This window comes from Colletotrichum aenigma, assembly GCF_013390185.1.
Source record: "Colletotrichum aenigma strain Cg56 chromosome Unknown KSG_Cg56_contig02, whole genome shotgun sequence".
Lineage (NCBI taxonomy): Eukaryota > Fungi > Ascomycota > Sordariomycetes > Glomerellales > Glomerellaceae > Colletotrichum > Colletotrichum aenigma.
This window is the reverse complement of record NW_023500908.1, coordinates 4,286,308-4,304,771: the sequence shown is the minus strand read 5'-3', so window position 1 is coordinate 4,304,771 and position 18,464 is coordinate 4,286,308. Positions and strand designations below refer to the sequence as shown.

Below are 18,464 nucleotides of genomic sequence, written 5' to 3'. Positions count from 1 at the left end.
TGGGCGATCCCTCAACTGCCGTGTCTTTATGTCGTCTCATAACAGATCTGTGGGCACTTCCTAGCAAGCGTGCTGGCTCGCAGGGTCTGATGAAGAAGAAGCATGGAGAGGAAGCCCAACCCTCCGCGTGTTCCTGAAGATTGCCAAGCTGACTCACAACTGAAGGAAGGCAGAAAGTGTGATGTGATTTGGTGGACGGCATCGCAAAGCAACGGTGGCTTGACGAACTAGCACACCAGCAGAGATTATGACCCGTGGAGGGGTAACAACTGTCACTTTCTGCTTTCGGTAAGCGGCTGAAGGTCATTCTGCACAAGGGCTCCTGCCTCCCTCGCAGTGCATGGACTGTATTAACTTGGAAACAGCAGGGCCCTGTCGGTTATTGAATGCTACATGCCGAACGGCAAGTAACATGTTGCGGAATGAGGTTATTACATCCAACAACGCAAGAAGGGATTGTTGAAACCCTGAGAGCGGAACTACAATAAAACCGAGACGGGATCACCATAGATCAATTACGGTTCGTACTTCGAGGGCATTGGGACGGGATTGCAGTATAACGGCACCTACTGAAATATGGATGTGCGTCCGGCAAAAAGCGGCACGGCTTCACAGCAGGCCGAGGACGAGTCTGTGTGGCTCTTGGACTGCCGCATCATTGTCACATGGCGTCATGCCGCAATCGGAAAGTTGAAAAAGTACTGGCTTTTCGCTAAGCACGAGACTGGTGGCATATTCGTGGCATGGCATGTGTAATTGCTGATCCATTGACGGTAGTGCCAGCGCACGATCTGGGAATATAAGTGTTAATTAAGCGTGATCACCTCAACGGACCGGGCGGAGAGGAGAGGCAATTTTTGTCGTGGTATGTTAGCCACGTCTGCATCACGGCCTTTTGATAGGACACTAGCAGACTCATGGCTTCATGCACTGCACCCATGGCCCTTGAGCCTATGTAGAGCCTAGCGCATGTATCTAGATCTGGGGTGGTGCCTGGAAAATGACGGCAAAGAGAAGGAGAATCCGGAGCAGAGCCGACGAGACGAGAGACAAATTGCGTGCGTATGTGGTAAATTAGAAGACGTGGAGCTTTCACGCCGGCAGGAAACAACGCCAAGTTAGGAATGCCCGGGGAAGGTGATAACGAAACATGAAGACTCCTTGCGACGTGTTAATCTGGGGGAGGAGCATGACAGCTTGGCTTGTATTGCGTAAGCAACCGTACGTGACAACTTCATACTACTTGTTGCAGGGGTTTTGAAGATAGATGAAGCCGATGGCGAGGAGGAAACACCGGGAAAGGCCGGCCTGGGACGGTGGATGGTGTCCACCCGGATGCTTCTCCGTCCGAGTGATGGCCGGAGAAACTATGCACTTTGAATACATCGATCGCGGTCAAACATGCCAAAACGACATACAGGTTGCTTAGCAGCCGTGCCAGGCCCAGCAGTCCTCGTCAACACCAGTCGCTTGCGGGCGCGCTTCTTCGAAGTGCCCGGGGGACTCGCGACCGATCCGTCATCTACACCAGGCGGCCGCTGAAGCGCTGAGGGGGACACTAGCTTGTCGGATGTTTCTCTTGCGGTGGGTCGGGGCAGAGACGGTGTGGATGTGGATGTGGATAGGATGTGCGACGCGCGACGCCGAGGGAGAGTGAGGATCTGTTACTGGCACGGAAACAAAGCAACTGGTATGCCGTGGTTGTTTGGTTCATTCCGACGCGGGCTGAGTGAGGGCAGAAGACGGGATAGCAGCCGACGATTACGGCGAGATGTTCAGCAAGATGCGACGAAACACCGGCGACGGAGAGATGACCGAGCACACGAGAATTGGTCACATCACAGTCATGGCCGAGGTGAAGTACAAGCAAGATAGGGCGCGAGTAAGAGAGCGAGCGAGCGAGAGCGGGAAAGAGACGAAGACGACAACCACAGGCCTGGGACCGACCGTTACCACTGCCACTGCCACTACCACTACCGCAACCGCAACCCCGACAGCTCCAACCTGCCCAACAGCGTCGCCTCAATCACGGGCGCCTTCGCCGTAGGAATGTGCCAACCAAGCCTGAGGGTACTGGTAGACTGATGACATGCCGTCTGGTGGAATCCGTGACATCAAATTACATCCATTGGCACGCGTTGTGAAGACCATGCGTCAATGTGTCACGCCCACGTCCGCACCCACTCCGACGCCCGACAGCGCTGGGCGAGGAAGAGGGCGAGAGTGAGAAGGGTGCTACCACTGGAGCATTGCGGATGGGATGGGGATGGGACGGAGGAGAGGAGAATTTGTGGACAGCGGGCAAGTGTGCCGTCGTTGATTGGACGAGCGGGCATTAAACGGAGAAGACGAGCATGAGCCAAGGGAGGGGGGCCGGCAGCCGGCACCAGGGCTGCAGGCTACCTTCCTTACCATCACGATGACGGTTGGTGATGTGTTGCTCTACACTAGTGAGACGGATGTTTGACAACGGCGTGAAGAAAACGATGGACAGGCTCAGACTTGATGCTTGCATTGAGCCAAGCGACGATAGTTATCCGTACGCAGCAGAAAGAAAGGGAGAGAAGTTGGACGTTGCCGCATCCAGCCCGAGACTGGATGGACTCGTCCAGACGGGACGGGGACGGCAAGGCCGTACTATGTACCCTACGTCTCTCATGTATCGCGCGTCGCGGGCGCTGTCTCGTGGCGGACAGCATAAAATTAGGCGCGGCACAATCTCCGTACCAAACGGGGCGTTGGGAGTGTCCCTTCTTTTAGGGTCTGTTTTTTCATTTTCTTGAGAGACGGGGGACAGCAAGAAAACCCCAAGCCAGACTAGACCTTCATCCTAGGTAGGTAGGTACCTACGGATACGTACCTCTCACCTCCTGAACAGCCCTGACCCTGGTCCCCTCCAGGTGTGAGGTCGGGCCCTCCCTGCCTTGCGTTCTTACCATCCTTCTTCGAAAGTTCCACAGCTTCCATTTTCCATCTCTGTTTTTTTCTACTTACTTTCCCTATTCGGGCCCTACCTATCAGCAGACACCAAAGCGCTATTGGATCACTCGGCCCCGCCTTCGACGCCTTCTAGCGCACTCTAGTCCATGCTCCACTCACACCTTTCTCACGCCTTTCTTCTTAGGTCTTTTTTCCTTCACGTCCTTCCAGTCACCACTGACCGTGCAGTATCACTCTCAGAATGGCCCCACCAACTTCCGGTTGTGTTGCCAACTTGCCAGTGGCCACTCGCACTATGGCGCTATCCGTACATTCCATTCCGCGTTGCCTTCTTGCGACGGTGCGATTTGTCCCAGCTTCCATCCATCTTCCATTGTGCCTTCTTTTCCACTTATATTATGCCCTCATGTTGTGCCACCTCAAGTGTGAATGGTCGTCTGCCACGACGGTTTTGAATTTGCCCAGCCAGGGCCCCATCGCAACCGCGTACCTACCTACCCTAGGCGGCCCCGGTTGCCAAAAGGGGGTCCAAAGGGGTTCAAGCCCCTTGACTTCCCTGATGGCGATGCGACCACACGGGAGATGGAGGACGGGGCGAGAGGATGGGAAAGACCAGGCCAGCGTGCTCGGCTTCCTCAGCAAACCGAATAACCCGCCTGGGGCCTAAGTAAGAATTGCTACGGCGGAAGGTGCCTATTCGTAGGTCCTACCTAAGGTAGGTACATAGATCACTCCCGTTATCGCCTCGACGTCCAGTCCAGGTGCGCGCCCGGCCGCCGGCGACACTGACCGATGTGAAGACTGTCCCCGTCTTTGTGCCACTATGTCGTCGCAAGAGCAACGCGTCCTGCCGCTCGTTAGTCACGGCGTGCCTCCACCGATATCCCACTGATCTCCGCCTCGGGTGTCTGTTTGTATAGGTAATTATGGTGTTTGTCGGGCAGCTGCTCGCAGGCATGGGTCGTATCTATCCGCAAGGTAGTCAGTCCATCATCGAGTGGAAGGGATCTCTCAAGCCCGTCCCATCTCACTCTGGAGGGCCAAGTGCCGTACCGTGCAAATGTGCCCCTCGCTCCTTCAGCCTAGATGCCTTTCTACATAGGTAGTAGACTCCCGTCTGCCTCGTCTCGTCTTCTTTGCCTACCTATCTAATGAACCCTTGTCCACAGCCTGTAAGTATTTCTGCACAGGGTGGGCCAGCGCCGTGATGGAGTGGCTCGCTATCTGAGTGGATGCTTGCCAGCAATGAGGTATCGCCACAGCCAGCCAGCGCTGCTCCCGCTGCCTTTTTTTGCGGCCTTGTCCCGTGTGCGGGTACATTCGCCCTGAACTTCCCATAGGCACTCAGACGGGGGGTGAATCCTCTTGTTTTTTTTTTGTTTTTTTTATTTTTATTTTTATTGTACTCTACCTTAGGCGCTCCAGCAGATTTCTCTGTCCGCTTCTTCCAACTCCCCTCGAGCTCACTCGACGTTCCGCTCTCTCAATCTGGCGTCCAAGTCTCCTCTCTCCTCGCGGACCAGAGCGACTGGATGATTGACTGATTGATTTGGACCGAGAAAGCTGCCTGGATCGCGTCGGCTTGGTAGTTGGTCGATGGCATGGTCTGTTGCTGGTGGATGGGGAACGGGCATGGGTGGCAAGGAGAAGTAGAAGGCATCTGATTTGATGTCACTCCCCGGTCCAAGTCCCTTGGTGTTCGACCCCTGCCGCGACCACCTACCGCAGTACGCAGCACTGGCGGTACTTTCCCTCCCAAATGGGCAAGTGAGGTGAGGCGAGGCAAAAGGTTTTGGGTACGTACCTCCCCTTAGATCCCTTGCCGACCTGCTACTATGCAGTAGAAGCTCGCGCTAAAGCGGAGGTTCCTCAGGTACCTGCCCAGCTACGGTACCTCACGGGCCACACTCCCTGCCTGGTGGCCCCCTCAATGTCCATACCTACGCCTACCATTCCTTGCCTTACGGTACGGTACGGCCGTCGCCGCTAGCAAGTACGGATACCTGGATGAGGTGCCTCCCTCCACCTGAGCGACACGACTTACGGGAACCGACTGCTTTTAGCTTCCTTATGTTCCTCTCTCTCTCTCAGTCTCTCTCTTCTCCCACCACGACCCATCCACATCATTCCTGCCGTTAATGCTTCACCATCCCTCTACTTGTCAATCAATAATTCGGACCCGCTCGACATCACGCTGTTACCATTTCTTCTTCTTCTTCTTCTTCTTCTTCCTCTTTCTCCCAATCTATCGCTCGATCCCATCTTCGACATCACTCGTCCCGCCTGATTGACACTATTGGAGAAACCACATTCCGCATCCGCCGAACGCCATCGTCCTCGCCGCCACCACTGTCCGGCTCAAACCTGAAGTCTCTGTCACTCGTTCGCTGTTGCATAACCACAACCACACCCATCTTGTTCTCCCAGTCCCAGTACTTCGATACCGGGCGCCTTTTGTTGTCTCGTACAATATTGACGAATTCGACCGCCCAACGCGTCCCCCTTCTGCTTCGATCAGCATCCACCACGCCCCCGAACAGCCCAGCCATCAAGACGTCACATCGCCATACTGCAAGCCACGAACTACCCGGGACCCTTTTCCTACCGCGATCGGTACTCATCCGCAAAGTCTGTTGGTCCGCAGTCGAATGTGTGGCTTGGTCGCATTCCGCATAGATCTCCTCGAGCATTCTGCCAGCCGGCTACCTTCGCAGTTGGCGCATTCTTGCCGTCCAACTACTGCTCTCCACCACTTTCTGCAAGCAGCATTGCGCTCACCTATTGACGATTGCAACGAGTCAATTCCATTCCCGTCACCAAGACACTTCTAGCGTCTCCAGCGCTGCCTTAGTGCAAGCCTCTTTGCAAAGCCCACCCCAAGGAAATCGTTCTTATCCGCAACGCTCCCTGGGCTATTTACCTCGCGTGGGTCCCGTCTGTTCCAACACGTCGCCGGTTCTCCCGCCCACAGTTGTCTCTCTCCTCTGGTTAGACGCCTTGACATAGCCACTTCACCACAACGCTCAATCAAACGATCAACACTCTCAACACCTACTAGCGACGAAGAACAAGTTCGGTAGTGTCTTCGCATACAAGAATTTTGGTATAGGACGGCAGCATTTGGACGACCGAAAATCGACCTTGGATGAGTTGCCGGCGTTGAGCAACACCATCCTATTGGCAAACTATCCGCACATTTCTAGTACTCGTCGACCGGGTCAACGGCCTTCTATGGGGTTCTTGAAGCAGATCTAGGCAAGCCAGGCTACCCCCTCTTCCAGGTCATCTACCCTTCCTCGGAGTGGGACAATTGGCACCTTTCATTCCTGAATAAAACCTTTGCGTGGAAATGAAAAGGTCCAGGATACGGAGACACTCCCCCATCTACCTGAGTCCATCACCATCTCCCGAGAGGGAGTTGTCACCACCCAGTCCAGCCTCAACTACGGGCTGGGAAACCAACATAGTCATGTCGAGATCCAGGCCCACCAGCGGGTCCTTGATGCCCGGCGCTGTCATTGTCACGCCACCTTCACTTTCCGAAATTCTTGCCAACACGTCTTCTCCTCCGTGGACCTTGGCCGCTTTCATGGCCTACCTTTCTCAGAACCATTGCTTGGAAACGCTAGAGTTTACTATGGATGCGGAGCGATACCGAAAGGATTACGACAAGTTCATCGCCAACAAGGACTGGGCCGGGGAGGGTGGAAACGACCATGTCTGTCAACTATGGGAGAAACTGATGCAAGCCTACATCATCCCCTACTCTCCCCGGGAAGTCAATCTCCCCTCTCCCGTGCGAGATCGTCTCATTGCCCAGACCTGCTCGACGAACCCTCCATCGCCATCCGAGCTCGATGAGGCCGTGAGGATTGTGTACGAGTTGATGAATGATTCCGTTCTCCTTCCATTCATCGAATCAGCATTGCCGAATCACAGCGATGTGCGCATGGACGAAGACCCGATTGATATTCGCCAGGGCCGCTCGCGCGCTCGTGGAGCAGATGAAGTAGGAGCCAGGTTAGAAGAACCCAGGCGATCTCCTAAGTTTCTTCCTAAGCTGACTATTGGGCGCAGCGGAGCTACCAGCCGATCCGCTTCGGCATCGGGTGAGCACACAGAGCGTGAAGGATTGACAGACGACAGTGGAAGTGCTGTTTCCCCTGGTACCGAACCCATGACGCCTCCCACCACGCCACCAACTTCAGATTGGACGTTCAGCAGCACATCACCCGGTGGTGGCTTTCAGCGAGCACTGACGGCTCATAACAACGGCTGGAAAAAGGTCGGCGCGAAGCTGGGATTGCACCGCAAGTCACGCTCAAACCGGCGAAATAACCCTACGTCGTCCGCTCCTCTGGACGGAGACATCAGCATGGCTGAAACTAGCCAGAGCAACACCTTATAGGAATCAGAGGTCATGCTGCCATCTACATCCACCACTCCCGCAACATCCACTTCTCACCTCCCTTTGGACAGTCTCTCCCGCGTCCGTCATCTTTTCAACCCTTGGGAGGAACCTCATCCTGGCAAACGGCTGCCTCTTGCCGGGGCTAACCAGGAGACTGAGAAGGTTGCCAACGCTGGTTCATACCACTTGAATGGTGGACGTAGAGGTGGCATGGCCGCGAAAGAACTTGCTCCGTACAACCCCAATCGTCCGTGGCTGGTGCGACGACCAATCCGTGTCCGAGCTCGAACCAATACGCCGGCTCCACTCAAGATTACCACCGAGATATCCGAAGATCACGATGCGAAATCCGCACCGAGACCGGCGGTTCGCGACATCCACGTTCACTCTGCAATGGAAACAACAGCTACTGTCAGCGATGAGTGTGAATCGGGAACCGAGAAGACGGATGCCCACATTGTGAATGTTTCCGGCAAAGCAGACATGAAACCGAGCGACCTGCCGCTGCCTGCTTCTCCACCAATCGACTGTCAATTCACCGACTTCTCCAACCTCCTTGGGATCAATGTTCATTCCGAAGAGAATATCGCTGTAGACAACGCGGAGCCCGGAACATACTGCCATGTTGCCCCGGATGAGGATCTTTACGGATGGGACGCTGAACTCGACCGGCAGAGTAAGCAAAGCAGTCCCCCTCTGCCCTGCCAGTACGATCACGAATATCAATACCGACGAACGAGTTTGACAAAACGCAGCCTCTTGCACCGTGTTTTCAGCATGGGGCCTATACCCAAGGACATCGACATGGAGGTTCGTCGCGCAAGCAGCACCTCTAGTTAACGCGCCATCATTACAACGTTCGTGAGCGTCTCCGGCTTCTAGGCGATGCCTTGACAAAGTTGCCGCGAGGTCTCAACAACTCTTTTTTGCACATTTTATCGGCGTTCAGTTCCTTACCTTCGACATCTGTATTCAAATTTTGGTGGCAAGAAAGATATCACGACTGCATTTTGGAAAACAAAAAGGGACGGATCATAGACATGGGTTCGGACACATGGATGAGGAGTTGTTGTGGCATTTAAAGGCCTGGCCTGGAAAATATCATGATGCATTGCGAGGAGCTGGTTGGAGCGGTTCTTTTGATTTGATTTTTGCTTTATTACACCGGAAATGGTTGAGTAAAGAAGGCTCTTTTTTCTTCTGAGGTCCATGGTTCGCCAACTTCTCTCATATGCATTGGCACGCAACCGTCTGATGAGGCATATGACTTCCTTCTTCTTTTTGCCCCCCCCCCCCCCCCCCCCCCCCCCTTTTTTTTTTTTTTTTTTAAGAGCAGTCAGGGCACGCAAACAGGTCATGCATTTAGACCCTGTCAATGTGTGAAACATGTCCGATCTAAGCTCCTACTTTTGACCCTACGATTGTGACTTTGTGACGCGGCAAGTATGGATGTTGACGAATGGCGTAAGACTAATTGGGATCACTAGGCACGGCATATATTTGCCTCCTGGGACATCGCACAGTGGCAGCCGACAATTACACGTCATTCTGTGGTATTTTCTTGAGATAGTTGCGTCGTCTAACAAAGAGGCAAACAGATCCCCCAAGCCAGACGCGAAAGGAGATCCGCAATACTTCTTACTCGTCGGCAGTGCCATCGTGCCTAGAATACATTTTGTACTCCAACGAGTTGGCAAAGTCAATCTTGCCCTGTTCGACCTGGGTCCTGGTGGCCGAAAGCATGGGTTTTGGCAGCCCCATAGACTCGAGGAAGGCGACCGCTAATGAGAATGAGCAGAGCACAGCAGCGGCGTGAAGGGAAGGCCGGTTTAAAATTAGTTTTACTCACTCTCTCTCCATTCAAGCTCCTGGCGCTGCCTATCCCACGCCAACTCCTCCGACATGATGTCAATGATCCGGGGCAGAGCTTCAAGGGAAGCTTGGGCGTTGAGGAAGGCCAAGCGCATCCGTCGAGCCAGCACGTCCACAGCTGTTTGAGCGTGCTCGTGTCTGGCTGCATATCTCACTTCTCCATCAACGAAAGGGTACAATTGAGAAATTCGCTCGCCTCGGGCAGGGAAGCGATTGTTGGTTGGTCGACACAGGGAAGCGACAGTCCATGCACGATCACCGTAGCTCTCAGTAAGATGCTTTGCTACTTCGGTCTCGATGCCGAAATGCTGAATAATGTTGATGAACAACGTTTTGCTGAATCCATGTGCTCCAATAAGGCGGACCTGATGGGATTTGCAGCTTCCATCGAGAATGGCGCCGTCATCGATGAAATCAGTGCCACTCATTCGTGGAGGATCCCTCAAAGGCTTTTGTTGGAGGTTGAACTCGGCAATGGCAGCGTCGACGCATTCTTCGGCCATTTGTCGATATGTGGTCCATTTCCCGCCCGCGCATGTAAGCAGACCAGAGGCTGATATGTCAACGAGATGGTTTCGGACCAACGATTCCGTGTTTTTGGCCTTGGGGTCCTTGACGAGAGGGCGGATGCCGGACCAAGCAGCGAGAACGTCACCACGTCTGACCTTAATGTCGGGAGAGAGGTAATGGCTGATTTCTTTAAGGATCCACTCAATGGACTTTTCATCGGGCAACGGATTTTGTGAGATGGACGAGGGCTCATCAGTGGTTCCGGCGATTGTGTTGCCTTGCCACGGCAAAAAGAAAATGACACGGCCATCAGAGGTGGAGGGGTCGATGAGTCCCATATTGGAGGGACTGTAGTAACCAGGAAGCTACGACAACAACTTAGTGGCCAAGAAGAGAGAGATGGAAGAGTCTAAATGTACTTACAATAATATGAACTCCAGAAGCCGGGCTCACGATAGCTTTGCAGTCGGGCTGATCCATCTTGCGAATCGAGTCTGTGAAGGGACCCGTGCAGTTGACGACGCATTTTGCTTTCACAGGCACATCTTGTGTCTTTTGGCCGTTTTTACTGGCCACAAGATCCCTGACAGTAGCACCACACAGTCTCCCACTGGCATCTTTCTGCAGACTAAGAACCTCCATGTGATTGACTACAGTGGCTCCGTACAGAGCCGCCGTCATGCCGATGGACACATTCATACGGGAGTCGTTATGAGCGCCGTCGTAGTAGACAAGGGCGCCGACAAGATCCGTTCGCTTCAGCATGGGAAAAGCCTCGAGAGCTTTGGATCGGGTAAGGAAGTAAGAACTTTCTATACCCTCACTCCCAGCCAGGAAGTCGTAGGCTTTTGTGCCGGCCCAATAGTACGGAGCCTTCCACCAGCGGTCGATGGGCAGCATGATAGGTAGCCACATGCTCAGATGCGGCGCGGTTTGCAAAAAGTATTTGCGCTCTTTGAGAGCTTCCATGACCAATTGAAGCTGGCTGTAATCCAACTGCCAGAAGGCCTTTTCCAAGTATCGTACACCGCCATGGACGAGTTTCGTGCTCTTGGATGAGGTGCCTGAGGAGAAGTCATCTCTTTCGACCAGAGCGACTTTTAACCCACGAGTGGCCGCGTCGAGAGCGACTCCCGTGCCGGTGGCGCCGCCGCCAACGATCAAGATATCATATTCCCCATCTGGCAAAGCGCTGCGTTTCAATTCTCTGATCTGTTCATCTCGAGATTTGACTTTGGGGAAGCGCGGAAGCTTGAAAGTACCGTCGGCACCGTAGATAGGAGGTGGAACAGCGGCAGCTTCAAAGCCAGGGATGTTCCGGGGCCGGTAGGTGTAGTAGATGATGGCACCACCGGCTGTCAGGACACCAGCAACTGGGGCGATTCGGCACAGAAGCCCGGCGCCAGACCTAGGCACGGGTGTCATGCCGCCGTCGTCTCGGTGGCGGAGGATGAGGAGACGGAAGCTATCGGGCGAGACCGAAGGCGGGCGAGTGCTTCTGCTTCGTATAGGTGAACGCCAGTGGAAGCGGAAACCAAAATGGAAGGCATTGATTGGTTTGCTTACCTTGTTAACTGGACTCTATTTCTATTCTCTTAAAGAGACCGTCAAGCGTCAAGCACGTGGACCTGAAAGCACATGGAAGGTGACGCGGACGGCTACAGGCTACATCAATACCTAGATTAGTAGAAGCGTTGATTGGAAATTGGTAAGTTGGGGACGTGGAAGCTGCCTACCTTACCAAGGCACCAAGTGGTAAATTGCGGATTGAGGCTTGTTTAAATACATGCCCACATGTGTCTTGGCTTCCAAAACACTGATCATTTACGCTCTGACATGCATGCATGCCTCACTCACATTCCAGCTCCAAGTCTGGCTCAGCTACCCTCAAGTTGCCTCATAAGAGCCTAATGCGGGAGAATTGACGTCAATGGAGGGTAGCGGTCCGACGGATATCAACCAATTAAACGTAACGAAGCAGCCTCCAAGCGGGGCCATGCGGATCCGGATTGGAATGAATGCATGATGCAGATAACCTGGTTAAGTAAGGTATCCGGGTCTGGCTCATTCAATAGTCTGGCTCATTCAATAGGTAGGGTATCTTGATTCACTACATACATACATACAAGTGTTTTCGGTACTCGTTCATAACCAACACGCTTCCATCGTGAACCCGTCAACTTCTCTCAACACAGATCGTGAACAACTCATCGACAAACGTGGGAATATCGTTTGATCTCTCCGCTTCGACATTAGAGATCTGAACGCCGCCCCCGGCGTGGACTTTGGTTCTTATTTCGGCCACTGGCAACGTCCTCATCTCGATCGCGCCATCGCTGTTAGAAGAGGCCTTGCCTCGTGCCTCTTCCATTGCGGGCGCCGCCGTTTCGCCTCCAACCCCGACTCCGATCCCGCCACCCGTCGTTGATGGGTTGTCGCTTGCCCTTCTACCAATCAGAGTTTGGGGCCTTCGGCTTGTCTTATCTGTGTCCTGAATTTCCGCCTGGGCGACCTCTCCTGCCGAGTGCACCTCCACCCGGATTTCCTCGCTCACCATCTGCAATTTCTGTTAGTACGGGACACTCAACCATTCTCACGATGATATCTCAACTTACTATGCCGCCAAACGGCGAAGACTGAGTTGCGGCTTCATGGGTTGGGTATGCCGGGGGCGCATCGAAGCTTCCGCCCCCTGGTGACAGGGCGTCGCTGCTGCGGCGTCCTGGCCACAGCTTAAGCGTCGAACTCGATCCATGCGAATTCGTTGCCGACGATGATCGATTCAGCACCGTAGGTATCGGGTTCCCTTCAGAGTCGACGGGGTATGACTGCCCAAGCCGTCCAAGCCTGCGCAGGGCGGACGGCAGACGAGACTGTCGCTTGCTCTGCACTGTAGGCCTGGGCTTCTCCAATGGGACGGACTGGATGACGGGTGCCATCTCGCGATGAACTGATTGTGTAAATGCAAGATGCCGAGACGCGTCGCGACCAACGAGCTGGTGGACTTTGAAGAAATTCAGCGGTACGAACTCGCATTTGCTACTGGATACGTTGACGTGGATTGGGATCACCAAGCGAAAGGTGACGAGGCTTGTTGGCTGAGACGGAGACCCCTCCACCTTGTTTCCTGGAAGATTGACCACAGTGCTTGTCAAAATCGCCTCGTTAAATATCGAGTCATTCATCCACGTTCGAAGCGCGTCGATACTGTCTGTCAGCTGTTGTGCGAAGAGAATCTCTCTGGCGCCCAGACTACTCAATGATGCCAACCGTCTGCTGACACCGAGCGGTGTTAAGCGGTCAACCTGGCGGAGCAAATCCGCCTGCCACGGCTCGATACGATCAATGGGCATGTGTACGCTGGGAAGCAAGTTCCGAGCACCTTTGCGCACCAAAACATCGAACCCATAACCACCGACACGAGCGCGAATGCCAAAGAAGCCCACGTGTACGCCAGGTTCGAGTTGGCTGTTGTCATCTGCATAAGCAGCCATGTTACGCAGTTTTGATTCGAGATCTTGTGACTTGATCTGCATGCTGGAACCGATAATATTACCGACCTGTCGCAGTTCAGCGAAGCGATAGCCAGCTGCCTCGAGTCTTTCGATTTCTCGGTCGGTATGGACCCGGCGTACCAAGAACATAAGCGAACCGCGACCAAATTCGTGAGGCCGACGACGGCTGAGACCTTTCTCAGCGAGATCTTCGGCCCTGCCAGATGCTTCAACCTTGCGGGCTGTTCCGTCGGGGTCCAAGATCGTATCGGGTTCTTGAGACGGATCCGCTTCCAGTCCCGGACGCTCCCCTCCTGCCCCGGTTGGCAGAATTTCATCCCACAGAAGACCGGCGGAGGTTATGTGTTCCTTCATCTTCTCAGCCAGGCCGGCGGCGGCAACGCAAAAGAGCTCCCGAAAAATCACGTCATAATTCTCAATCAGCTCGCCGTGCTCGTTGATTAGCTGGATACCAGCTCGAGAGTCGCGGTCCCGGCCTCGACGAGGAAGGTGCGCAAGGTGGTTCATCATTCCACCAACCAACGTCGAAATACCTGACCAGTTCCTGGATGCTTGAAACATCCACAGAAAAAGAGGGTGGGATATGCTGAAGTTGTCGCTCGCGTTCTTCTCCAGGAACGTGTCGGTGATCTTCTCGGTAGGTACTAGGCCGTCGGGGTTGACAAGAATCCGGTTGTGCCTGTCAAATACGGCAGCGGCAAGCACAACTTGTTGAGCTTTACTCGCATAGCGCCTCATAATCCTGGCCGTATAGATGGCTGTTCCGCCCATGATGAAGCATGCGCCGATAGACTAGCCACAACGTCAGTGACGACGATTCAGCGACCGCAGATAACGTTTGGAGAACCTACCAGGCAAATAACGACGATGACGGTAGTGTTGCGAGAAAGCTCATTGCTGCCGGTGTTGAGACGAACAAGCTGATATCCTGTGCCAGTCGCTGCACACCAATGCATTCCCGAAACAGCACCAGCCAATACAACGGCGCATGTAGCTCGCTTCCACCAAGAGTTCGTCCATGCCGCGCGAAACACAAAAAAGAGAGACAAGGCCACGATACTGGCTGCTACAGCGATGAGAGCTGCACCGATGACGTTTACTGGGTTGTAGATACAGATGTAATTGTCGATGGAGTTGTTGCCAAGATAGTGCATCCCACATATGGCGGCACCAGCCAGGACACCTCCGACAGCAACTCGCCACCAAGATACAGTATTGTTGATACCGACAGCGACGAAAGCAGCGAGAAGGACAGCAATTGGGACGAAGAAAGACAAGGCCGTAAAGCCACTCGAGTAGGCGATTTGCAGCTCTGCCTCCCCATCCGCCAAGTCGATTGCTCGGTTTCCGATGAAATGCTGTCTTGATGTCAGATAGGAATCAGCAACCACCGCTGCTCTGCGTACCATGCACCAAATTGCAATTCCTCCCATGGTTACGGCAGCGCTGACCAAGAGCAAACTGCGCTATGTGAGCGAAATAGCGCCGTGATCAAGGGGCGAAAGCAACATACTGGTTGAACTTTCCTTTGGGCGAAGTTCTTCGATTCAACAACTCAAGCGTTGAGGCAGCACCGATCAAGCTGACGGCGAAGCTCAGTGTAATGAAGCCGCCATTGAAGGCTCGCGGTACGATGTGCCCGTGATACTTGGCGAACAGATCTTCTGTCGTTGCAGACATGTTGGCGAAAATAGGCTGGGAGGGTCCACCCAGGGTCGACTCGTTCTCTAATGTCTCTCTTGACCGCGACGGGCTATCGACTCAATAATATATATTCCAGCTCGCGTGGCAAGCTCGAGGACGAGCGGCCGTTAACCAACTTAAGGGGAGGGGGGCTTGGAGCGGCGTGCTTCCTCAGGGAAGACTGCGGGCCTGTCCAAGACATATCAAGGATGCCAGAGTAAGACATAAGTGGCGGTACGGGACCTGCGGACGCTCTGGCGCGACAGTGATTAATCTCACGACGTATCCCCACCCACCATGGAAAATTGTATTCGGAAAAGACAGGCTGGAGGACCTTCTTCACGGCTGATTGTCTGTACTGGGCGCAGCAGTGATGGCTAGTGTTCAAGCTACGACTTAGTATGTTAGGAAGTACTGGAGTCCTGACCGATATGCCTATACCTCGCCTGGCCAAGGGCCGGGTGTTCCTGAGCTGGTCTGAGCTGATCGACCTCAGAGGATCGGAGAAAAGGTGGTCGCCGGTAAAGGGCAGCCGCGCCGATCAAGATCAGAGCAAGCCTCTTTTCCACCCACACCTACATAACCAAGGTCGGCGACCCTACCTATTTCCAGGCTGCTCGGACCTCCCATTCACGGTGACTCGCTGGTTCTGGCGACTTAGCGCACGCACGATGGGCTTCTTTTTTTGCCCATAGCGTGATGTTTTTCCGGGACGGCAACATAGTTGGGTCTGGGCTGATCCAAAGAAAGAGCTGGTCCTATCACTTCTCTCACAGCCGGCACGAAGTTTGACAGTAGAGACGGAGGTTTAACATCAATGGATCTCCACCCGAGTCCTATAAAACATGGCAAAAGAAACGGCATTCAGCCGAGCTTGGTTAGGTTAACGCAGGGAAGGACGAGCTTTTCAGCTTGCCAGCCCGATGCACGGCAATGTCGTAGACATACACAAGAAAGAGCCAATCACAACATGGTACGTATTGCCACGTACGGCTGGGCTGCAAGATTTTACGGCAACATCATACAGCTCTAGAGACCCGCCAGGATCAAGGGAGACGGCTAGTGAAGATTTCTACCCGTCCCTGATTGCTTGCAAAGAAGCACATCGGAACGTCAGACACGTCCAACAATGACTTCCACGAGTCTTCAAGAGGCGTAGGCTAATGAATAGCCTCAACGCCACTATTTAATGTGTAAGGGCAACGGCTGATCGAGGAATGCTAGCTGGGGCGCCGTTCCATCCCGCACGCCCGAATTCCGAGGCGAGAAACAAGTAGGAACGAAGGAACCCTTTCTGCAGCGACAAACCGCTTTGCCCAACGGTCTATTCGTTGAAAGGAGTATCGCGGAGGCGTTCGTCTGAATTTTCCCAACCAAGCATTTCGATGCAGATTGGCTGGGATGTTGCGTTACCCCATGCCCAAACAACTTCGGGCGATGATTGGATGATCTGCGCTCATCCCTGCGGACGGGCACAAGGGGGAATGCAGGGTTGCCGGCATCAGGCTCTATAGAAAACCCCAGCAAGTCTCGTTCGTCGGTTTGAGACATGATACTTGGGCGAAAGTTCTCAGTTTCCAGCCGTCAAACTCGCTTAGCCCGGCTTCGTTTCTTCTTGTGCCTCTGCTTCTGCTGCTTCTTCTTCTTTTTCTTTTCCCACTAGCCTACGGCGTCGCCAACCTGAGTTGCCGAGCTTCAGCTGCACGTTGAACCTTGCGAGCATGTGGAATTGTGACGGCCACCAAAAGATTACCAATATGTCAATGTGACTAGTTTCGATCGCATCGTTTCATACATCAAGCCAATGTGGGGCCAAAATTCCTATGTCTTTCTACGACACCCTCAAATCTTTCCCTCTCTCACGACCAGCCAGGATGCTGAACTCTAATTCTTCCATTTCCGCCATGGAACACCTTCGTGCGGGCTTCGACAGAGATCTCGGTGACCGGTCCACAGACGATATCTATTTTCTGGTGATACACAGATGCGAAATGGTGCAAGTCATGCGCCAACAAGACGCTAGTGAGCGCCTTGGATGCACACTTGGCTAGCTACATCCTACAAGCTGCGCACAGGGCCGCCGAGGTGCCTGTGAGGTATCCGAGTTCCGCCAAAGCATTCAGCCTACAACTAGCTGGCGGCATATCCTGCTCGGGAGCCTCTCACAGGTTTCGCCAATCATGGACTCGAACCTGCTCTTGGGAAACACCAGATGCTCGCGGATTACTGCCGCATTGCTGACTTCTAGCTCGGCCTGGCTCGGCCGTCTAGTCCCTGCTCTTCTAGGGAAAGGGATGAAAGCCCCGTCACCCCGCTACCACTACGCGTTCCTCCGAAAGTTGCAGTTGCATGGCATATGCCAGCTCGTCTCGTTTACTCGGCAACCTTTATCAGTGCAGTGACCTAACGCACCGGACACTCTCGACGCAGCGGTGACGTGGGCCCGTCGCTGAGTTCATTCGTGAGCCATCACGATCCAGCCAATTCAACTCGTATTCACCAAGGGCGATTGAGGTTTAGTTTCGTCATGAGCCGGGGAAAGGAGGCGGGGGGATGCAGAAGTAAGGGTTTGGAAGAAACAAGAATTATGTTGTGTATCACCAAGCACAATGTCGCTCAAATGGCTTGGTTGTTCCAATGTCTCGGCTGCTGGGCCCTCACCCGTCATCACACAAGTACGGCGACCCCAATAATACGATAGCCGGCAGGATCTTCGACTGTGTTCCACTGTCATGTGTGGCCTCCATTCCCTGTTTTGCTCCAGTCTGGCTGCCAACCTGGGCTAGGAGCTCTCATTAGGACATATCATACAACATGCTGGCTATTTCACCTGAGCAAGGAGAATCCTCGGCACATCACACAGCTCATCGAAAGATCACCGCCGCGATTGCTACCATGATGATTCTTGCAATGTAAAGCTGTGGGAAGACCTCCTGCATAAACCGAATCGAATTTAGTCAAATACTTATAGTCCGTCAGTCAGTCATGCTTCCTTTCTCATGCTACGCTAATAATTTGATGGGTGGTTCAAAAGACGGTCGGTCTGTTCTCTGCCGCGTGGTTCTCATTAATCCGTTCTCTAAACCTGAGGGGATCTATTCAACCTCGCGCCACACTTCTCAATGATTTGTTTTGGGGGTGCACCAAAAGCTGCGACGTAACTTTTGCGTGCCACATAGTGTTATTGCTGTTCCTCGCCGGTGCGGGCGAAAAGTCTGCGGCTAGCTCTGGAGAATTTTCAGCCCATGAGCTAACGGAAGCCCGGCACCAACCAACGGCGCAGGCGATGATGGTCTCAAGGCGATCTTTTGAATACAGACGACTTCTCGTACGACTTTGCTTTCCAGATCGTCATCCGACAAGTGACAGCCACCGGCTGCAGAAACCACACGCATGTGGGGTCAGTCTTGCTAGGTTGAACTCGAGGATTTGTCTCTAGGCTGGGCTGAAGGCCCCTCCTAAGTGACCTTTAAACCACGATTGCTCAGGTGGGAGCTAACGGAGGTCCTCCATAATTGAAGAAATGCCCGACA

At 53.7% G+C, this 18,464-nt stretch overlaps 3 protein-coding genes across 3 annotated transcripts; 1 reads left to right on the top strand and 2 right to left on the bottom strand.

Annotated features, from left to right (window-relative positions):
- Positions 1 to 6,409: 6,409 nt before the first annotated feature.
- CGCA056_v003191 (uncharacterized protein) lies at positions 6,410 to 8,191 on the top strand (the record flags this gene model as incomplete). Its single annotated transcript, XM_037318448.1, has 3 exons — positions 6,410 to 6,960; positions 7,018 to 7,225; positions 7,349 to 8,191. The coding sequence occupies 3 exons, from the start codon at positions 6,410 to 6,412 to the stop codon at positions 8,189 to 8,191; spliced, it is 1,602 nt and encodes a 533-aa protein (XP_037183155.1).
- Positions 8,192 to 8,989: 798 nt separating this feature from the next.
- CGCA056_v003190 (Glycerol-3-phosphate dehydrogenase) lies at positions 8,990 to 11,158 on the bottom strand (the record flags this gene model as incomplete). The annotated part of the gene is made up of 3 exons (XM_037318447.1): positions 8,990 to 9,132; positions 9,201 to 10,098; positions 10,157 to 11,158. The coding sequence occupies 3 exons, from the start codon at positions 11,156 to 11,158 to the stop codon at positions 8,990 to 8,992; spliced, it is 2,043 nt and encodes a 680-aa protein (XP_037183154.1).
- Positions 11,159 to 11,909: 751 nt separating this feature from the next.
- ykoW (Signaling protein YkoW) lies at positions 11,910 to 14,928 on the bottom strand (the record flags this gene model as incomplete). Its single annotated transcript, XM_037318446.1, has 5 exons — positions 11,910 to 12,290; positions 12,349 to 14,040; positions 14,100 to 14,606; positions 14,655 to 14,709; positions 14,762 to 14,928. 5 exons carry the CDS (start codon positions 14,926 to 14,928, stop codon positions 11,910 to 11,912), a joined length of 2,802 nt encoding a protein of 933 aa, XP_037184057.1.
- Between the last annotated feature and the right edge of the window lie 3,536 nt (positions 14,929 to 18,464).